The sequence below is a fragment of the Mobula hypostoma genome, chromosome 11 (assembly GCF_963921235.1).
Source record: "Mobula hypostoma chromosome 11, sMobHyp1.1, whole genome shotgun sequence".
Classification (NCBI taxonomy): domain Eukaryota; kingdom Metazoa; phylum Chordata; class Chondrichthyes; order Myliobatiformes; family Myliobatidae; genus Mobula; species Mobula hypostoma.
In genome coordinates, this window is record NC_086107.1 from 115,061,795 (window position 1) to 115,082,542 (window position 20,748).

General features: G+C 45.5%; 1 protein-coding gene across 9 annotated transcripts in view; it reads right to left on the bottom strand.

Moving 5' to 3' along the window:
• Positions 1-20,748, bottom strand: part of LOC134354155 (integrin alpha-M-like) — a 67,461-nt gene that overhangs the window by 32,133 nt on the left and 14,580 nt on the right. For 8 of the 9 annotated variants that reach the window (XM_063062987.1, XM_063062984.1, XM_063062986.1 and 5 more), the window contains 7 exons: positions 9,913-10,041; positions 8,172-8,301; positions 3,532-3,623; positions 2,790-2,845; positions 2,169-2,283; positions 1,306-1,433; positions 815-963 (listed from right to left, as the gene is read on the bottom strand). In XM_063062987.1, the coding sequence (XP_062919057.1) occupies positions 815-963; positions 1,306-1,433; positions 2,169-2,283; positions 2,790-2,845; positions 3,532-3,623; positions 8,172-8,301; positions 9,913-9,967 (725 nt within the window). In that variant the 5' untranslated portion in view covers positions 9,968-10,041. Of the gene's footprint in view, positions 1-814; positions 964-1,305; positions 1,434-2,168; positions 2,284-2,789; positions 2,846-3,531; positions 3,624-8,171; positions 8,302-9,912; positions 10,042-18,312; positions 18,455-20,748 lie in introns of those variants that run through there. The other variant, XM_063062990.1, reaches the window with a different exon arrangement.

Here is a 20,748-nt window from a genome sequence, read left to right on the forward strand (position 1 = left end):
TAGAGATAGGAGGAGGGAAGGCCATTCTTCCCCCCCCCCCGATTCAAATAGGTATGCATCATATGTTTTCCCTTTCACCATCTCTTCCTCTCACTCTATCTCTCTCTCCCTCCTCTCTCTGTCTCACACACACACACACACACACCCTCAGAAGCACCCCCCCCCGTTAATTTAAATCAAAACCACCCCCTTCTTTCCAGTGGCATCACAGTACTCCAGGAATAGAAAAAAATACATCTAAATATTAGTGGTCGGGAGAGGGAGGTATTGAATCATTTCCAGAACCGAAAAACATCCCTCCACCCTGTCCCATCACACACACCCGGGATCAGACACAGAGTGAAGTTCCCTCCACACCGTCCTATCACACACTCCCGGGGCCAGACACAGAGTGAAGCTCCCTCCACACCGTCCCATCACACACTCCCGGGGTCAGACACAGAATGAAACTCCCTCCACACTGTCCCATCACACACTCTCGGGGTCAGACACAGAGTGAAACTCCCTCCACACCGTCCCATCACACACTCCCGGGTCAGTCACAGAGTGAATCTCCCAGCACACACTCCCAGGGTCAGACAGAGTGAAATAACCTCTACACTGTCCCATTACGCATTCCAGGGTTTAGACACAGCCTGAAATAACGTGCACACGTCCCACTACACACTCCCGGGGCCAGACACAGAGCGAGGTTCACTCTATACCGTCCCATCACACCTCCATCTCCCCCCCCCCACCCCCATCCCGGGGTCGGACACACAGTGAGGCTCCCTCTAACCCTGCCGTCACACACTCCTGGTCAAGGATTAGTTACATGGTATAATTGATCCCAGTTGCAGTAAATGTCGAACTCTCCATCAGCTCGATGCTATGCACGATATTATGCAGATTCCTTCGTTGCTCCTGGAATGTCTTAAAGTTCAGTTCCGTTCTGACTAAGGCAGAGTATTGAACGATGGCAAACTGGAGAGAGATGAAGGCTTCATTGAAGACAGAAAGAGACAGTCCTGTGTATTTCCTCGACTAGCCCCACTGACCTGCTCTATCCCCACAGTCCCATGTCACTCCCCAAACTAATCCCACTGTCCCGCCCTTTCCCCACAGCCACGTGTCAGTCCCGAAATTTATCCCCACTATCTCGCTCTTTCCCAACAGCCACGTGTGACTCCCGAAATTTATCCCCACTGCCCCGTGCTCTCTTCACAGCCTGTGCCAGCCTCCAAACTAATACCCCTGCCAGACCCAAATCCTCTCTTTTCTCCCTCTCCTCCCCACTCCTGACGTGAACCCTGCCCCGTCACCGACCTGCATGCCGGCGTCTGATGCCTGTATCATATCCCACATGAACTTTTTGTTCGCCTCCAGGTCCCTTTTGGTGAGACTGTTGGACCCATCGAAGAGGAAGACCACATCTACCATCTCAGGGATACACTCTGGCAGAGAGAGGGAGAGCGGCAGAGGATGAGAGAGGGATGGACGGCGAGGCACTCAGCACCTCGGGAATTGTAGTAAGTAGAGAGCGTCGCGCCGAGGGAGGGCATTACTGTCATATCCGTACTCCCTCCTCCCTTATTTCCTCTCCCCATCGACCTCCTTACCCTCAATCCATCCTAAACTCTCACTCATAAACATTCCTTCTCACTCTGCAAACGTCTCCCCTTCACCTTCGTCTATCTTACACCACTCCTCTCTTCTTCCACCTCTTTTTCCTCTCTTAACCCTTTCCCAGCCCCGTACCTCACTCCCTCCCCTCTCTATTTCCAATCTATTTCCTCTTCCTTTCCTCTAATTAATCCACTCTATCCTTTCCCATTCTTTCTCATTTAATTAGCCCTTCATTCCCCCTTTCCTTCTATCCTCCTCCCTTCCCCTTCTCTCTCCTTCCTCCTCTCTGTCTCACCCTACCAATCTCTCCCCTTCTCCCTTTCTTCGTTTTTCCTACTCTATTTCTCCCATTCAATCTTCCACTCTCTCTTCCTCATTATCTCTCTGCATAATATGCCCTCTCTTCACGGCCCTCCTACTTCCTCTTGCTCTCCTCACCCCCTTACTCACTCTCTCCAGGCCCAACCCTCTAGAACAGGAAGCTCCACTGGACATCCCCGCCCCCGACCATTCTTCCTTTCACCCTCCAGCCTTGACCCTCCCCTCCTCTCCCCTGTCCTCACCGATTTTTCCGATGTCCAGCGGAGCTTCCGCTTCCAGCTGGTCTCCGAACCGGATGCATTTTCCTGGGAACCACGTGTTTCTCATGCATCCGTGCACCGTGTTGGGATCACAGACCTGGGGGGGCGGGGGCGGGGAGAGAGAGAGAGAGAGAGAGTTACCAAGAGAAGCACCTTCCCCATTCCCTCCAATCACCAGTCAAGCCCTCGCCTTTCCGCCCTCGACGCCCCACCCCCAGTGACACCAGAGGGCTACGGTTTGTGGGAGGAGAGCTAAGCACCAATGAGGGAGAGGCGCGGGCTGGAAAGAGGGACAGGTAGGAAAAAAGGGAATATTTGGGAGGGGTGGAGGGCGAGGCAGCTAGAATGTTGGAGGGAGTAGGAAAGGGAGGGCAGGGGAGGGAGTGGAAAGAAGGAGGGATGAATGGAATCTGACAGGATGCGGTTGAAGAGGGATGGAGCGGCCATGGAAAAGAGAGAGGTCGCTACTTAGGGAGCGAAGGAGGAAGTGTTCAAATTTCAAAGTACAGCTGTAAAGGGAAGGGCGACTGGGATGAGAGCTGGGGCCTGAGAGGCGAGGATACGTAGGGTAGGGACGGAAAGGACGGGACGTGAGGAACCTACCACCAGTTGGGGCCCCGAAGAGTCCATTGTAAGCATGGCGGTGTTGTTGAAGGAGTCTGCGGGAACAGTGAGAGACACGGCCGTCAGCGTGCGCGTGCCACTGGCACAGACAATTTCCTCCTCTCCCACCACCTTGGTTCCCTTTCCACACGGCTCCACTCCCCCTCGCCTCACTCTTTCCCCTGTTCCAGCACTTTCCCTTACCCTAACTCTCCCCTTTTTCTTGTTTCCATCCACTGCTCTCCCACGTGCCTCCCCTTATCTCCCCTGACCTCTCCTGTCCGCTCCCTCCCACGCCATCATCCAACTCTCCGCTTTCCTGGCCTCTCCTCTCTCCCCTTCCTCCCCTCTCCTTTGCCTCTCCACCTTCCGGGCTCCCGGCTCCCGCCCCTCTCTCTCCTCCTTCCTTCCTCCCTCCCTCGGTCCCCGCTAACTCCAGGCCCAACAATTTCCCCCTTCCCTTCCTCTCTTGCCCCTCGCCTAAACCCTCCACGTTGCATAATTCCTTCTCACTCCCTCTACCGCATTCCCTCCACCACTCTCCTCGCCTCCTCTCTTCGCACCCTCCCTCTCCCCTCGCTCTTTTCCCTACTGTCCCCTCTATTCAATTCGCTCTCGTCCCCTCGGCTTACTTCCTCCCACTTCTCGTACCCCTACCATTGCCCCCTTCCCTCACCTCCCTCCCTTCCCTTGTGCTGTCCCCTCATTGTGTCACCACCACCAGCCCTCCGGGATCACTCACCAGTGACGTTGGTGGGGTGGCAGTCACCGCCTGCGATCGAGCAGCGCAGTAAGATGGCGCTTCCCATCTCGTCCTTTCCCGTCACTCCGATCCTGCGGGAGTGGATAAAGGGTGCAAAGTCGTAATTCCGGGGCACCAGAAGAGGGAGGAACGAGAGGGCTGTGAGGGGTGAAAGAGGAGGGCGGGGAGGGAAGGACGACGGGGATGAGAGTGGAAGAGGGGAGCGGCGTCGAGGGATGAGAGAGGAGGGAGGACTTGAAGGTAATGAGGAGAGAGGAAGGGCCAGCACGGAGGTGGCAGAGGATGGAGTGGGTGGAGTTGTGAATCGGTAAGGAGTGGAGAGGAAGGGACGACGGAGAGATTTGGAGGTGCAGTGAGGAAGGAACGAGAGGGACGGCGGCAAGATCAGAGGGAGAAGGAAGGGGAGTGAGGTGGGAGGGTGGGGCGGCGAGGGTGGACGAATGGGGAGGAGGACGCACTGTAGAGATGTACGGATTTGTGGAGAGAGTGGGTGCTCCGTGGAGGAATGAGTGGCAGGGAGAGAAGCGGAATGAGAGAGAGCATTGCTGGAGAGGAGGCAGGCAGGGACTCGGGGAAGCAGTGCGGAAGGAGGGGCGCTGCGTAGGATAGGAGAGCCACGGGTGGGGTGATGAGGAATAAACGCCAGTAGGGAAGGAGGGAGCACCGTGGGTAGGGAGCAGCAAGGAAACAGAGCCGTGGGAGAGGCGGTAAGGAAGGGAGGGATGGATGGGCAGGGGGGAGAGAGCACTGATGAGAAGTGGAGAGTAAGGGCGAGGATGCTGTGCTGCGGCAGCAGAGATAAGGGGAGAGCGAGGAGGGGAGGAAAGTGAGGTACGGAAAAGAATGAGTGATAGGGAGGGGCTGCGAGGAGGAAGGGACAGGAGGAAGAGAAAGCAGCTTCGAGGAACAAGAGGGAGGGACAGCCAGAAGGATGGAGTGCCGCAGGAAGGGCGGCTAGGAGACATTGGGTAACAGGGGGCGGTAGAAGAATGGATTAAACTTCCCAGCGGGAAGCAAGTGGATAGGCTCCCAGAGTCAGATGACAAGCCTCCCTAGTGATCTTGATGAGTGGTAGTGTGAGGGAGGCATCTTCTTAGAGCTGGCGCAGAATTTCTAGTCCTCCCTGGCTACAGCTGAGGTGCTAGAAGACTGGAGAACAACAAAACGTGGCGTCCTTACTGGAAGACGGCAGTCGGAAATAGTACTGGGGATCAGTATTCAAGTGATGGGGAGCCGTGGGAGGAAATTCTCGAGGTACTTAATCGGGGCGAACATAGAAGAGGATACTGTGTGTCCTCATCAGAGGGCAGAGGGGTCCTGTCCGGACCTGCTAAAGTCAGTTTATCCAGGCACAAGACCCTCGATGAGGGCGTCCTGGTCGATGTCATCTACACAGAGACGTCAGAAAAATACACTAATGGAGTCTGCACGGTGACCAGGAAATGAAATGAGAGCATTTGGAACCCAGGGCTCCTCGAGAAACTAGGTGCAAAGAAGGCTCAGTTGCCTAAGAGAGTACAGTATTGAGACGTCGTGTCCAAATCACGGAGAGTGATGTGAAAGATGAGGGAAGTAATGGATTAAAAGTATTGTATATGAATGCACGGAGTATAAGAAATAAAGTGGATGAGCTTGAGGCTCAGTTGGAAATTGGCAAGTATGATGTTGTAGGAATAACAGAGACATGGCTGCAAGAGGACCAGGGCTGGGAAATGAAGATTCAACGGTATACGTCCTATCGAAAGGACAGACAGGTGGGCAGAAGGGGTGGGGTGGCTCTGTTGGTGAGGAATGATATTCAGTCCCTTGCGAGGGGTGACATAGAATCAGGAGATGTAGAGTCAGTATGGATAGAACTGAGAAATTGTAAGGGCAAAAAGAACCTGATGGGAGTTATCTACAGGCCCCCAAACAGTAGCCTGGATATAGGGTGCAAGTTAAATCAAGAGTTAAAATTGGCATGTCGCAAAGGTAATGCTACATTTGTTAGAGGGGACTTCTACATGCAGGTAGACTGGGAAAATCAGGCTGGTACTGGACCCCAAGAAAGGGAGATGGTGCAATGCCTTAGCGATGGATTCTTAGAGCAGCTTGTATTAGAGCCTACCAGGGAGAAGGCAATTCTGGATTTAGTGTTGTGTAATGAACCGGATTTGATTAGGGAACTCGTGGTAAAGGAGCCATTAGGAGGTAGTGACCATAATATGATAAGTTTTAATCTACAATTTGAGAGGCAGAAGGGAAAATCGGAAGTGTCAGTATTACAGTTGAACAAAGGGGATTATGAAGCCATGAAGGAGGAGCTGGCCAAAGTTGACTGGAAAGATACCCTAGCAGGGATGACAGTGGAACAACAATGGCAGGTATTTCTGGGAATAATACAGAAGGTGCCGGATCAGTTCATTTCAAAGAGGAAGAAAGATTCTAAGGGGAGTAAGGGGCGACCGTGGCTGACAAGGGAAGTCAAGGACAGTATAAAAATAAAAGAGAAGTATAACATAGCAAAGATGAGCGGGAAGCCAGAGGACTGGGAAACTTTTAAGGAGCAACAGAGGATAACTAAAAAGGCAATACGGGGAGAAAAGATGCGATACGAAGGTAAGCTAACCAAGAATATCAAGGAGCTTAGTAAAAGCTTCTTTAGGTATATGAAAGGAAAAAATTAGTTAAGACCAAAGTTGGGCCCTTGAAGACAGAAACGGGCGAATTTATTATGGGGAACAAGGAAATGGCAGACGAGTTGAACAGATACTTTGGATCTGTCTTCACTATGGAAGACACAAACGATCTCCCAGATGTAATAGTGGCCGGAGGACCTAGGGTAACGGAGGAACTGAAGGAGATTCACATTAGGCAGAAAATGGTGTTGGATAGACTGATGGGACTGAAGGCTGATAAATCCCCAGGGTCTGATGGTCTGCACCCCAGGGTACTTAAGGAAGTGGCTCTAGAAATTGTGGACGTATTGGTAATCATTTTCCAATGTTCTATAGATTCAGGATCAGTTCCTGAGAACTGGAGGGTAGTTAATGCTATCCCACTTTTTAAGAAAGGAGAGACAGAGAAAACAGGGAATTATAGACCAGTTAGTCTGACATCAGTGGTGGGGAAGATGCTGGAGTCAATTATACAGGATGAAATAGCGGCATATTTGGATAGCAGTAACAGGATCGGTCCGAGTCAGTATGGATTTACGAAGGGGAAATCATGCTTGACTAATCTTCTGGAATTTCTTGAGGATGTATATATGAAAATGGACAAGGGAGAGCCAATGGATGTAGTGTACCTGGACTTTCAGAAAGCCTTTGATAAGGTCCCATATTGGAGATTAGTGGGCAAAATTAGAGCACATGGAATTGGGAGTAGGGTACTGACATGGATAGAAAATTGGTTGGCCGACAGGAAACAAAGAGTAGGGATTCAGAATGGCAGGAGGTGACTAATGGGGTACCACAAGGCTCGATGCTGGGACCGCAGCTATTTACAATATACGTTAATGATTTAGATGAAGGGATTAAAAGTAACATTAGCAAATTTACAGATGACACAAAGCTGGGTGGCAGTGTGAAGTTTGCGGAGGATGTCGTGATAATGCAGGATGACTTGGACAGGCTGGGTGAGTGGGCAGATGCAGTTTAATGTGGATAAATGTGAGGTTATCCACTTTGGTGGTAAGAACAGGAAGTCAGATTATTATCTAAATAGAATCGTTAGGAAAAGTGGAAGTACAACGAGATCTAGGGGTTCTCGTATATGAGTTACTGAAAGCAAACATGCAGATACAGCAGGCAGTGAAGAAAACTAATGGCATGTTCGCCTTCATAACAAGGGGAGTTGAGTATAGGAGCAAAGAGGTCCTTCTGCAGTTGTACAGGGCCCTGGTGAGACCACACCTGGGGTAATGTGTACAGCTTTGGTCTCCAAATTTGAGGAAGGACATTCTTGCTATTGAGGGAGTGCAGCGTAGGTTCACGAGGCTAATTCCCGGGATGGCGGGACAGTCATATGTTGAAAGATTGGAGCGACTGGGCTTGTATACACTGGAATTTAGAAGGATGAGAGGGGATCTGATCGAAACATATAAGATTATTAAGGGATTGGACACGCTAGAGGCAGGAAACATGTTCTCGATGTTGGGGGAGTCCAGACCCAGGGGCCACAATTTGAGAATAATGGGTAGGCCATTTAGAACGGAGTTGAGGAAATACTTTTTCACCCAGAGAGTGGTGGATATATGGAATGCTCTGTCCCAGAAGTCAGTGGAGGCCAATTCTCTGGATGCTTTCAAGAAAGAGTTAGATAGAGCTCTTAATGATAGCGGAATCAAGGGATATGGGGAGATGGCAGGAACGGGGTACTGATTCTGGATGATCAGCCATGATCACAGTGAATGGCGGTGCTGACTGGAAGGGCCGAATGGCCTACTTCTGCACCTAATATCTATTCTCTGTTGTCTATTATCACACACCAATCCGGGAGTCAGACGCAGAGGAAACTCACTCTGCACCGTCCCATTACACACTCCCGGACAGACTCAGAGTGAAGTCCCCTCCACAGAGTCATTCTCTCTCCTTGTCGCTGACCCTTGCCCACACCCTCCCATTTCCCGCCAAACTCACCAGTTATTCCGATCGTCTCCAAACTGGAACACGCGCTCACCGAACTCGGACCCATTCCCGGTGGCGATTATGGTCGGTCCGTCTGTGTCGAGATTAAAGCAGTGGGCGGTGAGCGCCAGCGATAGGACACCTGTGTGTGGGGAGAATATAGAGTGAAATTCCCTCTTCTCCGTCCTGTCACCACACTCTCAGAGTCAGACACAGAGAGAAGCTCCGTTACTGCCGTCTCGTCATACAGAAACCTATAAAACACGCAAGGATGCAAAGGCATCACGGAAACTCCCCCCCCCCCATGGATTCTGTTTATATTTCTCGCTGGGGTGCATGGGGTGTCCAGGGGAGGGGTAACTCCTCTGGTGGCGAGCTTGTCGTGCTGCGCCCTGGGGCAGATCACCCAACTTTGGTCTCCACCTGCCACCCAGCTCTCACATGTTTTTCCAAGTACCTGTTTGCATGCGACAGCGGCCACACCCCGGGAACACCGCTTCGACAGGTGAGGGTAGCCGGGAGCCTCCAACCCCGGTGAGATAGGGATATGTCTACCCCAACATGCGTAGCCAGTTCAGGCGGACTGGGTGGATGAGATCAGCTACAAGATCCATCGGCCGAGACCGTGGCTCTGCAACGCTTCGTGGAGAGCGATGGGCGTGACAGGGCACAGAAGGCGGCACGGCTAATCGCTGCAGTCCAAGAAGTCTCCAATAGTGATGATCTTTCGTACCATTGGACCAAGATACTTGAGGCCGAGAGAATAGAATTGTCCCACCCAGTACAACGGTTTTTTCTCTATAAAACTCCTCCCGCACAGGTTTTTTTTATCTCCCATACAACTCTTCACCCAGTCAATTGATAATCTGCACAGAAATGATGGTAACCAACGAATTTCTCGCTGCCCCAGTAAAGCATCCAACAAAATCAAAGTGCCCAATCCATCCCGGATATTCTCTCTTCTCTCCCTCCTTTCGGCCGGAAGATACAAAGGAGGGGAATCACACCCACCCGGCTCAAGGATGCTTCTACTCCGCTGATATGAGATATTGATTCGCCTCCTTGTCTGATCAGACGGACCATTTACCACTTGCACCCCTATTGTCTGCCTGCACTTGCACTGTAAACTCTGACGCTTTATTCTGCATTCTGTTATTGCTTTATCTTACTCTGCCTCGATATACTGAATTGATCTGTATGAACAGTGAGCAAGATAAATGTTTAAGTGAACCACAGTATTCATGATAACAATAAGCCAATGTATTACTGTCACATCAAGATAAGTGAAAAGTTTTTGTGCCGCCCAGACAGATCACTTCATACACAGGCACATCAAGGAGCCACACCTGAGCAATGTACGTTAGCCCACTACTGTATACCCTCTGAACTCGTGAATGTGCACAGCTCATTCGTCACCTATAAATTTCCCGATGCACTAGTTATTGGCTGTATCTTAGGTGGCGATGTGGGAGCGCACAGGAATGAGATAGATAGGCTGGTTGAGTCATGTCAGCAAGACTCAAGAATTGTCTGTGGACCGCGGGACGAAAGGGTCCGGATATCAAACCTGGAATAGTAGTGATCATCGAGTGATCGTTCTTCTCCCCCCTTTCCTCCCTCCACTACCCCCCTCACGACCATCCGCCCCTCCTTCTGAAACTGATAATCACTTTATTAGGTCTTGCACGATAGATGTCAGTGGTAATGAACCCAATTGTGATCCCGATTTGAGGTGGTAATGTGGGAAACTCACCCGCTATCCCGAACAGCTCCCAGATGGATCCCGCATTCCTCGATCTCAGAAACATCTTCGGTGGCAAATATCATCCAATCAGCTCTTGTCAACGGCGGCCCAGACAGGGGGAGGCGAGGCAATACCCGTCTGTGGAGAGAGAAACCATCAACAACTGGGGTCGGGGATTGTGAGAACAGAGAGGGGAGCAAGCTTGTTTGCGGCTCGAGATGCGGCATTGTGGGGAGGTGAGGACCGGGACAGGAGGGAAGGGAATAGAGTGGAATATGGCAGGGAGGGCAGAGTGGGCGTCCCCGAAAATAGGCGAACAGCCCCGGAGTGAGCGCGGTGTGGGGGGAAGGAGTGTGGGCTGGAGGGCTGGAGGCAGATCTTGTCCTGTTACATGCCGACTGAAAGAGGACAAGGGGACACCAGCAGCTCGACTTCGTGCGGAGAATTGGTATGTCGCTGAACACTCCTGCAAACTTCTACAGATGGACCGTGGAGAGTAGGTCAGCTGGTTCAATGGTGTCGCAACAGCAACCTCGCACTCAACCTCAGCAAGGCCAAGGAACTAGCTGAGGACTTCAGGAAGAGGATATCGGGAAACATTCAGCAGTCCTCATCGAGGGGACAGTGGTGAAAAGGGGGGAAGCCCGAAGCTCCTAAGCGTTATCGCTGAGGATCTGTCCTTGGCCCAACACACTGATGCAGTCTCGACGAAGGCACACCAGCGGCTCTACATCATCAGGAGTTTGAGGGGAGTCAGTGTGTCACCAAAGGCCCTAGCAAACGTTCCAGCATTCTGCCTGGTTGCACTACCGTCTAGGGGCATCTGTTACTGCCATCAGGATGCAGGTGCAGGAGCCTGAAGTCACACCAGCAGGGATTCAGGAACACGATCTTCTCCCCTGCTCTCGGATTAATGACGCCATTAACACCACCACTACCCACCTTTCGCACTCTTTGCATAGTTTTGTAACTTTTCTTAGTCTATATGTCTCGCTCTGTACTGCTCCGGCAAAACAGGACTACAGTGCATCAGTGATAATAAACCTGATTCTGAATCGAAAAGTATCTGCATTTCATCAGGATTTAATATGATGATAGACTCCTTAACAGAACCGAGATCTTGCCGTTCAGGTCCATAGTTCACCGTGAGCAGCCACACAAGTGGGTAAGGCGGTAAGGAAGGCGTGTAACATACATGAAAGTTGCACGTGAACGCAGCAGGCCAGGCAGCATCTATTGGAAGAGGTAAAGTCGACGTTTAGGGCCGAGACCCTTCGTCAGGACTCACATCAAAGAAGACGTGTATTTGGTTTGTTAAGTAAGGAAATCGGGGGAGGGGGGGTGTCACGTGATGACGTGGGATTGAGACGTGTAAATCCAGCTCTCCCGCAACAAATCAGTAAAGTACCGTTTAAATAAAACAGTTGGTAAATAGTTTCTGAAAACTATTTATAAACTTTGTAAGACTACCTTACGATATGCCTCCTAAACCGCAACAAAAGAAGTCTGCTGTTGCGAAGCAGCCGCGAGACGGGAAGAAAAAAGGGCCTACTGCAACGATGGAGCCTCGGACTCAGGTTGGATCTCCTTCGGTAGAACAGGGAGCAATGGCGGTGGCAACGGTTTCTCCGAAGAAGACAACGGAAATGCGCATGCGCAAATCGACACAACGTAAACTACAAGAACCGACACCCACTGCAATTGAAAATGACTCAGAGTCAGAACTGGATTCTGCAGGGAACACAGATGAAGAAGAGGAGGAAGAATTGGAAGCGAGTGGAAGTAAAGGAGATGATAGAGACATAAGAGAGGCTGTATTGCAATCAACGGCTGAATTAAGGAAAGTAAGAGAAGAGCTTAGAGATACGAAGAATAAAGTTATGGAAAGACAGGACAAAATGGAAAAGAAGCTTCAGAAGATGGAAAGAGAAATGGGGCTTATGAATGATAGAGTGGAAAAAACAGAAAATGATTTGCTTGTCTGGAACTCGGAAAGAAACCGACTCTTGGAGAAAGTGGACATGTTGGAAAATTTCAGTAGACGTAATAATATTAAAATTGTTGGTCTTACAGAAGGTATGGAAGGAGAAAGGCCAATAGAATTTTTTCAAAGAGGGATCCCGGATGTTTTGCAAATGGGAGAGGAGGTTCGACCGATTGAAATTGAGGGGGCACATAGAGCTCTAAGACCAAAACCAAAAGATGACCAATATCCACGATCGATTTTAATAAAATTCTTAAGATTTCAAGACAAGGAAAGGATTCTACAGGCAGCTGCTCGAGCTGCCAAAGATAGAAAAGGGCCATTGATAATTAAAGGGAAACAAAGTTTTTTTCTACCCTGATATAAGTTACGAACTTTTGAAGAAAAAGAAGAAGTTTAATCCAGTGAAAAAAACCCTATGGGATCATGGTTATCAATTTATACTGCGTTATCCTGCAACTTTGAAGATTTTTTTGCCTGGTGGAGAAAAAAGATTTTTTGATGACTACCAGAAAGCAGAGCAGTTTGTGCGAGATTCTCTGAATATTCACCAGCTACAAGAACAAACTCAGGAGAGCGAGATAGATTGAAGATGAACATTGGGTTAAAGAATGGATTTGTTGGATTTTCGAAGCTGGATGAATGTATAAATATATTATTAATTATATGAGGGGGTAAGAAAGGTTAATACTGGAGGAAATTAGTTGGGAATAATAATACTAATTTTGTTTATATATATATAACTTTTTTTGTTGCGGGGGAGCTGGAAGAAGCACTGATCGATTGCTACGTTAATCATGTGTGCAAGCGTGGCTATTGCCACGACCCGTAAAATGGAGGGGGGTAGTGTTGTGTATCCTTTCATTCACAACATTAGTGGGGGGGGGGTATTTTGTTTTTTTTTTCTATCTCTTTTTCTTTTTGCCTGGAAGGTTGGGAGGGGGGGAACACATAGCAACATGGTGAAGTTTAAAGAGATTCCCCAAGGAACTATGAGAGTTGAGAAGATAAGTAATGTTTTAGATTGGAGTAACTTTGTTAAGAATAATGACTAATTTATTGAATTTTCTGAGTTTTAATGGTAATGGGCTTAATGGACCAGTGAAAAGAAAAAGAATCTTAACATATATTAAAAAAATGAAGATAGATTTAGCTTTTTTTTACAGGAAACGCACCTAACAGAAACAGAACATCAGAAACTAAAGAGAGATTGGGTGGGTAATGTTGTTGCGGCCTCATTTAATTCAAAAGCGAGGGGAGTAGCAATTTTGATCAATAAAACGTTACCAATTAGAATACAAAATGTAATAACTGATTCTGCGGGGAGATATGTGATTATACACTGTCAACTTTTTTCCGAACTATGGACTTTTATGAATATTTATGCACCAAACGAAAATGATGCAAAATTCATACAAGAAGCTTTTTTGAATTTGGCGGATGCACATGAAAAAATATTAATTGGAGGAGACTTTAATTTTTGCTTAGACCCAGTCTTAGATAGATCAACCAAGGCTGTTATAAAATTGAAGGTAGTAAATTTAACTTTATCATTGATGAAAGATTTAAATTTGATTTGATATATGGAGATATTCTCATAGACATAAAACTTACTCAAGGATAGATTTTTTTCTATTATCAATGCATATTCAACACAGAGTGAAAAATATGGAATATAAAGCAAGAATATTATCAGATCATTCTCCTTTATTAATGACAATAATAATGGCTGATAAGGAAGAAGTGGCTTATAGATGGAGATTTAATTCAACATTATTAAAACGTCAAGATTTTTGTGATTTTATGAAAAAGCAGATTCAATTTTTTTTGGATACAAATTTTCATTCAGTGGAGGATAAATTTATATTATGGGATGCGATGAAAGCATATCTTAGGGGCCAGATAATAAGTTATACGTCTAAAATTAAGAAAGAATATATGGCAGAGCTAGATCAATTGGAAAAAGAGATTACAAGAATAGAAAAAGAATCTCAAAGATATATGTCAGAAGAAAAACGAAGACAACTTGTCAATAAGAAGTTACAATATAATACGCTTCAGACATATAGAACGCAAAAAGCAATTATAAGGTCTAAACAAAGGTATTAGGAGTTAGGTGAGAGAGCACATAAAATTCTTGCCTGGCAGTTGAAAACAGAACAAGTTTCCAAAACAATAAATGCAATTAGAACAAGGGCAAATAAAATATCTTATAAATCTCTTGAAATAAATGAAACCTTTAAAAATTTTTATTCTGAATTATATCAATCAGAATCCCAAAATGATGTTAATGAGATAGAAAGGTTTTTATCACAAGTTTCTCTTCCAAAATTGAATTTGGAAGAACAGAGGGGATTAGATATGCCTTTTACATTAAAAGAAGTTGAAGAAGCTTTAGGATCACTCCAAAGTAATAAATCTCCAGGAGAAGATGGTTTTCCACCTGAATTTTATAAAAAATTTAAAGATTTATTATTTCCTCTTTTTATGGAACTAATACGTCAAGCAGAAAAAATACATAAACTTCCAGAATCTTTTTCAACAGCGATTGTAATAGTATTGCCAAAAAAGGACAGAGATCCTATGAAACCAATATCATACAGGCCTACTTCTTTATTGAATACGGATTATAAAATAATAGCAAAAATTTTATCGAATAGATTATCTAAATATTTACCAAAATTAATACATATGGATCAAACAGGATTTATTGAAAATAGACAATTGGCAGATAATGTAACTCGGCTACTCAGTATAATTCATTTGACACAAAAAAGGGATGAGAAGAGTATAGTAGTAGCTTTGGATGCAGAAAAAGCATTTGATAGATTAGAAATGGATTTTTTATTTAAAGTATTAGAAAAATATGGGTTAGGAACATCTTTTATAAATTGGATTAAAACTTTAAATTCTAACCCTAAAGCTAAAGTAGTGACAAACTCTCAAATTTCAACACCATTCCAGTTAAAAAGGTCAACTAGACAAGGTTGTCCACTATCACCTGCTCTATTTGTATTGGCGATAGAGCCATTAGCAGAACTAATTAGAATTGATCCAGATATTATGGGTTTTAGAGTTAACCAAGAGGAATATAAAATTAATCTTTTTGCCGATAATGTTTTGATCTATTTAACAAACCCACAAGATTCGTTACATAAATTATCTTCTAGATTGGATGAATATGGGAAGGTATCAGGTTACAAAATAAACTGGGATAAAAGTGAAATTTTATCTCTTACTAAAGGAGACTATAGTCAATGTCGATTAGTAACCCAATTTAGATGGCCGGTAAATGGTATAAAGTATTTAGGTATAAGACTTGATAATGATGTAAAGAATTTATATAAATTTAATTATTTACCACTATTGAAAAAAATTCAAGAAGATCTTGACAAATGGATGATACTACCAATAACATTAGTAGGTAGAGTCAATGTTGTAAAAATGAATATATTTCCTAGATTACAGTATTTGTTTCAAACATTACCAATACAATTGCCACAGAAATTTTTTCAAGAGTTAAATAAATGTGTGAGAAAATTTCTTTGGAAAGGTAAAATGTCAAGAATATCATTGGAAAAACTGACATGTAAATTTGGGTTAGGAGGGTTACAACTTCCAAACTTTAAAAATTACTATAAAGCAAATCAGCTTAGATTTATTGCATCTTTTTTCGATGATCAAAAACCAGCATGGATTAAAATAGAACTAGACAAGATAGGAGAAAATAAACCTGAAGATTTTATATATAAATGGGAATCTAAATGGATACGGGAAAAGAAAGAATCTCCTATATTAACACACTTGATTGATCTATGGAATAAGATAAATGTTGATAAGGAAACACAGAAATCTCTATCAGCAAGGAGACCTTTGTTTCAAAACAGACTTATTCCTTTTACAATGGACAATCAACTTTTACATAATTGGTACCAAAAAGGGATTAAGTTTATAGGAGATTGTTTTGAGCGAGGTATATTGATGTCATTTGAACAATTAAAGGATAAATATAAAATATCTAATAATACTTTTTTTTGTTACTTTCAATTAAGGGCTTACTTATTAGGTAAGCTGGGTCAAACAATGTTTTTGCCAAAACCTAATGAAATTGAAATTTTAATTCAAAAAGGGAAAATTTAAAAATTTATTTCTTGTATGTATAATTTGATTCAAGAACAGACAATTAAACAAGGAACCCATAAGTCAAAGCAAAAATGGGAAACAGATTTGAATATTAATATTGATGAAACAAATTGGTCAAGACTTTGTCTTGACAGTATGACAAATACAATAAATGTTCGACTTAGATTAGTACAATATAATTTTTTACACCAATTATATATTACACCACAAAAAATAAATAGATTAAATTCAAATCTATCTGATAAATGTTTTCGGTGTAATCAAGAAATTGGTACTTTTTTACATTCTACTTGGTCTTGTTTTAAAATTCAACCCTTTTGGATAAATTTAAGAGTCTTATTGGAACAAATTACTGGAATTCAACTTCCACATAACCCTGTATTATTTCTATTAGGTGATATTGAAGGGATAAAACCGAATCTTAAATTGAATAAATATCAGAAAGAATTTATAAAAATTGCATTGGCAGTAGCTAAGAAGACTATAGCAGTTACTTGGAAATCCGATTCGTATTTAAGTATGGATCGTTGGAATAATGAAATGGCTAGTTCTATTCCACTTGAAAAAATTACTTATAATTTAAGAGATAAATATGTAACATTCTTGAATATTTGGCGCCCTTATTTACAAAAGATAGGATGGCATATTTAAGTGCTCCGACAAAGAATTTGGTTACTTGGGGAAAGTAACGAATAATTATACCAAATTTATTTTGAATCCCATGGAGCATGTGGAAACCTTCCAATACCCAGGCGGCTCTTTTTTTTTCTCTTTCTTTCTTTTTAGGTAGGACTATATATGGGGGGTGGGGGAGGGTTAAGGGGAGGGGGTGGGTAGATTTTATCTTTTCATGTATTTTTGAAAATTTAATAAAAATTATATTTTTAAAAAAGTAAGGAAATCGGATTTCAGCTATATAAAACTTTGGTCGGTGTTCTGTCCAATTCTGGTCGCCCCGATACAGGGAGGCTGTAGAGAGGATGCAGAAGAGGTTCAACACGACGTTGACTGGATTAGAGGACATGCGCTATAAGGAAAGGTCGGACAAACCTGGGCTGTTTTAGCTGGAAGGACGAAGTCCGAGGGGAGACCTGATGGGGGTTTTTAAATTAGGAGGCAGAGAAAGAATAGACGGTCAAAATCTTTTTACGAGGGTAAATACTAGAGCAGATGTTAGAGGTTGGAGAAGTTTAAGGTCTACAGGTGGGGCAAGTTTCTTACGCAGAAAGTGGGCGGTGGCTCGAATTCTTTAATGGGCTAATTATGAAAGAAAGCAATTTGAACATTAGAAAAATACAGTACAGTAGGGGTCCTCCTGTTCACATTTAACTCACTCTAGGATCAATCCAACCCTTCACCCCCACATAGCCGTCCACGTTTCCTTCATCCATATGCTCCCCACGAGTTTCCTAAAAGTCCCTAATGTATGTGCCTATACCGTCACCTCTGCAACGTGTGCTATACACTTATCACTCCCTGTGTGTAAAGTAAAACTACAATATCTCTGCCATTCTCCCTACACTTTTCTCCCACCATCTTGAAATCAGGACCCTCGTAATAGTCATTTCCGCCCTGAAAAATAGTCGCTGGCTGTCCATGCAGTCTGTGCCTCTTCTCATCTTATGCACCTCCACGAGGCCACCTCTTAGTCACCGATGGAGCAGTTCAAAATGCTTCAAGAGCGACATAAAAATATGATCAATATATATTTAGTATAAATTGGGGCATCGTGGGGTGAATGACCGGTGTCAAAGAGTTATAGAGGACTGTCATCCCGACCATTCCCTACCAACATACGGTACCCTCCCAGCTAGTCCGAATTTCCTGCGCTCGGCTAGAATCGCTCCAAGACCCTCCACGAACCAGCTACCAAAGCAAGTGCTTAAAAGGGGTACAGTATTATTATTTAAGAAGCACTTAATGCAAATGCTTCTTATCTAACACTACTGAATCTGCCTCAACCACTTCCTCTGGCAGTTCTTTCCATATACGCACCACCGTCCGTGTCAAAAAAAAAAAGTTGTCACTCTGGTCCCTCGCCACCAGATTTCTGAACGGATCATGAACACTACCTTATTTGCTGCTTTTCATTTGAACTACCTGATTACTTTCAAAATATTTCTCATAACATACTACTGGCACAAAAGAAGAAATTTCAGAACGTATGCCGGTGGTAATAACCCTAATTCTTATTCCCTCTCACCCTGATCTTAAGCCCCCTAGTTTTCACCTCCCCTATCCCGAGGAAAAGATCGCAACCGTCCACCTTATTTATGCTTTACATTGTTTCGATAAGGTGGCCCGTTCATTCCCTCACGCTCCAAGGCTAAAGTTCCTCTCCTGGCCAGCGGCTCCCACGACCTCAGGGCCTCTAATCCTGGTCACATCCTCCTAAATCTTTTCCACATCCTTTCCAGTTTAACCACATCTTTTCTACAGCACCGGGACTAAACTTGCACGCCGTGCTCCGAATGAGGCCTCACCAACGACTTACACAACAGTGCTTCCGCGGGAAACCGCATCGAGCTGTGGACCCAGATGACGCGTCATGGAAAACAGCGACCCCTCCATGAACTCTGCCTACACTTCCCGCTGCCTCGGTAAAGCATCTAAGACCCCTGGCTAACCCGGATATTCTCCCCCCTCCCCCCACCCCGCAACCTTGCCGAAGATACAAGAGGCAGTATGGCCAGGCTATATAACAGCATCTAAAGAGGAATGTTTTTAGTCAGAGGTTGGTGAAAGACAAGTGTCTTTCGGTGTATTTAAAACGGGAGTTGATAGGTTCTTGATTAGTAAGGAGGTCAACGCTTAGAGGCAGAAGGCAGGAGAACGGACCCCCATGACTCGTGGTCTTACCTCCTCTGCCATAAGACTTTTGAATGCCCCTAGCACAATAGGACGAACTCTTAACCTTACAATCTTCCTCGCTGTGAACTTTGTGTCTGCCTGCCCCGCTCTTCCTCCGTAATTGTAACACTTTACTTTGCACTCTGTTGTTTTTCCTCGGTTCTGCAGTGAATTGATCTGCATGAACAGTATGCAAGACAAGCTATTCACTATACCTCAGTGCACAAGGCGATAGTGCAACTGATCCCACTTCCAACATATATCTCAACTCCTTTACTCAGTGCCCCGACTGACGAAGGCCAGCGTTTCAAACGACATCATCACCCTACCTGTAACATCGCTTTTGTTTTTCCTCTTAAAGTTCCTTTGTCCTACGAACTGTTCTCTGATCTATCTCTACCGCCCGCCACTCCCCACTTAATATTGCACTGGTTTGCCTGTTGCCACATGTACCAAGACACAGTGAAAAACTTGTCCTAAGTACGATTCATTATGCAGTACATTAGAATAAGGTAAAACAGTAACAGTTGCAGAATGAAGTGTGAAAGCAACTGTTGAAGAGCAATGTAGGTAAACGGCAAGTGAAAGATCAAAGCAAGGTAGGTTCTGAGGCCAGGAGCCCATCTTTCCGTTTTAGAGGTCCTTTCAAGCGTCTGATGACAATGAAGTCGAAACTGTCCTTGCCCTTGTCCTTGCCCCTGGACTTCTGTCAAGCTTTTGCCACTACGGCCCGGCGGGAGAAGAGAGAGGAGAGAATGTCTTTAATTATGCTGACTGGTTTATGAAGGTAGCGTGAAGTGTGCATAATCTGGTTCCCCTGATGTGCTGAGCGGCGTCCACAACTCTGCACTTTCTTGCGGCTACGGGCAGGGTAACTGCCATCCCGTGACACATCCGGATAGGTGCATCGGTAAACGTTGCTAAGAGTCGACGGGAATATGCCGAATTTCTATAGTCTCCTGAGGTAGTAGTGGCAACGATGAGTTTTCTTGGCCTGCTCACCCACGTGGTTGGACTGAGGTGAAGATTTCATACCGAGGAACTTGTTGCTCTCAGCCCTCTCGACATCAGTACCATTAACACTGACATGACCATGTGCAATAGCTCGGTCAGGACCCTAACTCTGGATAGGCCGCATCTGGAGTATTGTGTTTAGTTGTGGGCGCCCTTTATAGAAGAGACATGAAGGATTTGGAGAAGCGACAGGAAGAGGGTTATCAGGTTGCTGCCTTGAGTAGAGGAGCATGAGTCTTCGATGCCTCAGTAAGGTCGCACCTTCTCTCCATACATTGAGGACCCCGCCCCACCTCCTAAACACACACACACACACACACACACACACACACACACACACACACACAAACACACACACACACGCACAAACACACACACACACATACACACACACACACTCACACACGCACACACTCTCTCTCACACACTCTCACACGCTCACACTCACACACACTCTCTCTCACACACACACTCTCTCACACACACACACACTCACACTCACACACACTCACACTCACACACACTCTCTCACACACACTCACACTCTCACACACACTCACTCACACTCACACACACTCTCTCTCTCTCACACACACACACACTCTCTCTCTCACACACACACACACACTCACACTCACACTCACACACACACACACACACACACACACACACACTCTCTCTCTCTCTCTCTCTCTCTCTCTCTCTTACACACACATACACACTTAGAGACCGACCTTCCTTTCTAAACTCCAGGGTCGCCGCCCCGATCTCTCCGAGTGCTGGTGTTGGACGAGCCCACCGACTTGGTCCCGATCTCTCTTCTGTGCCAGTACCATCAGCCCTCTCAACCATTC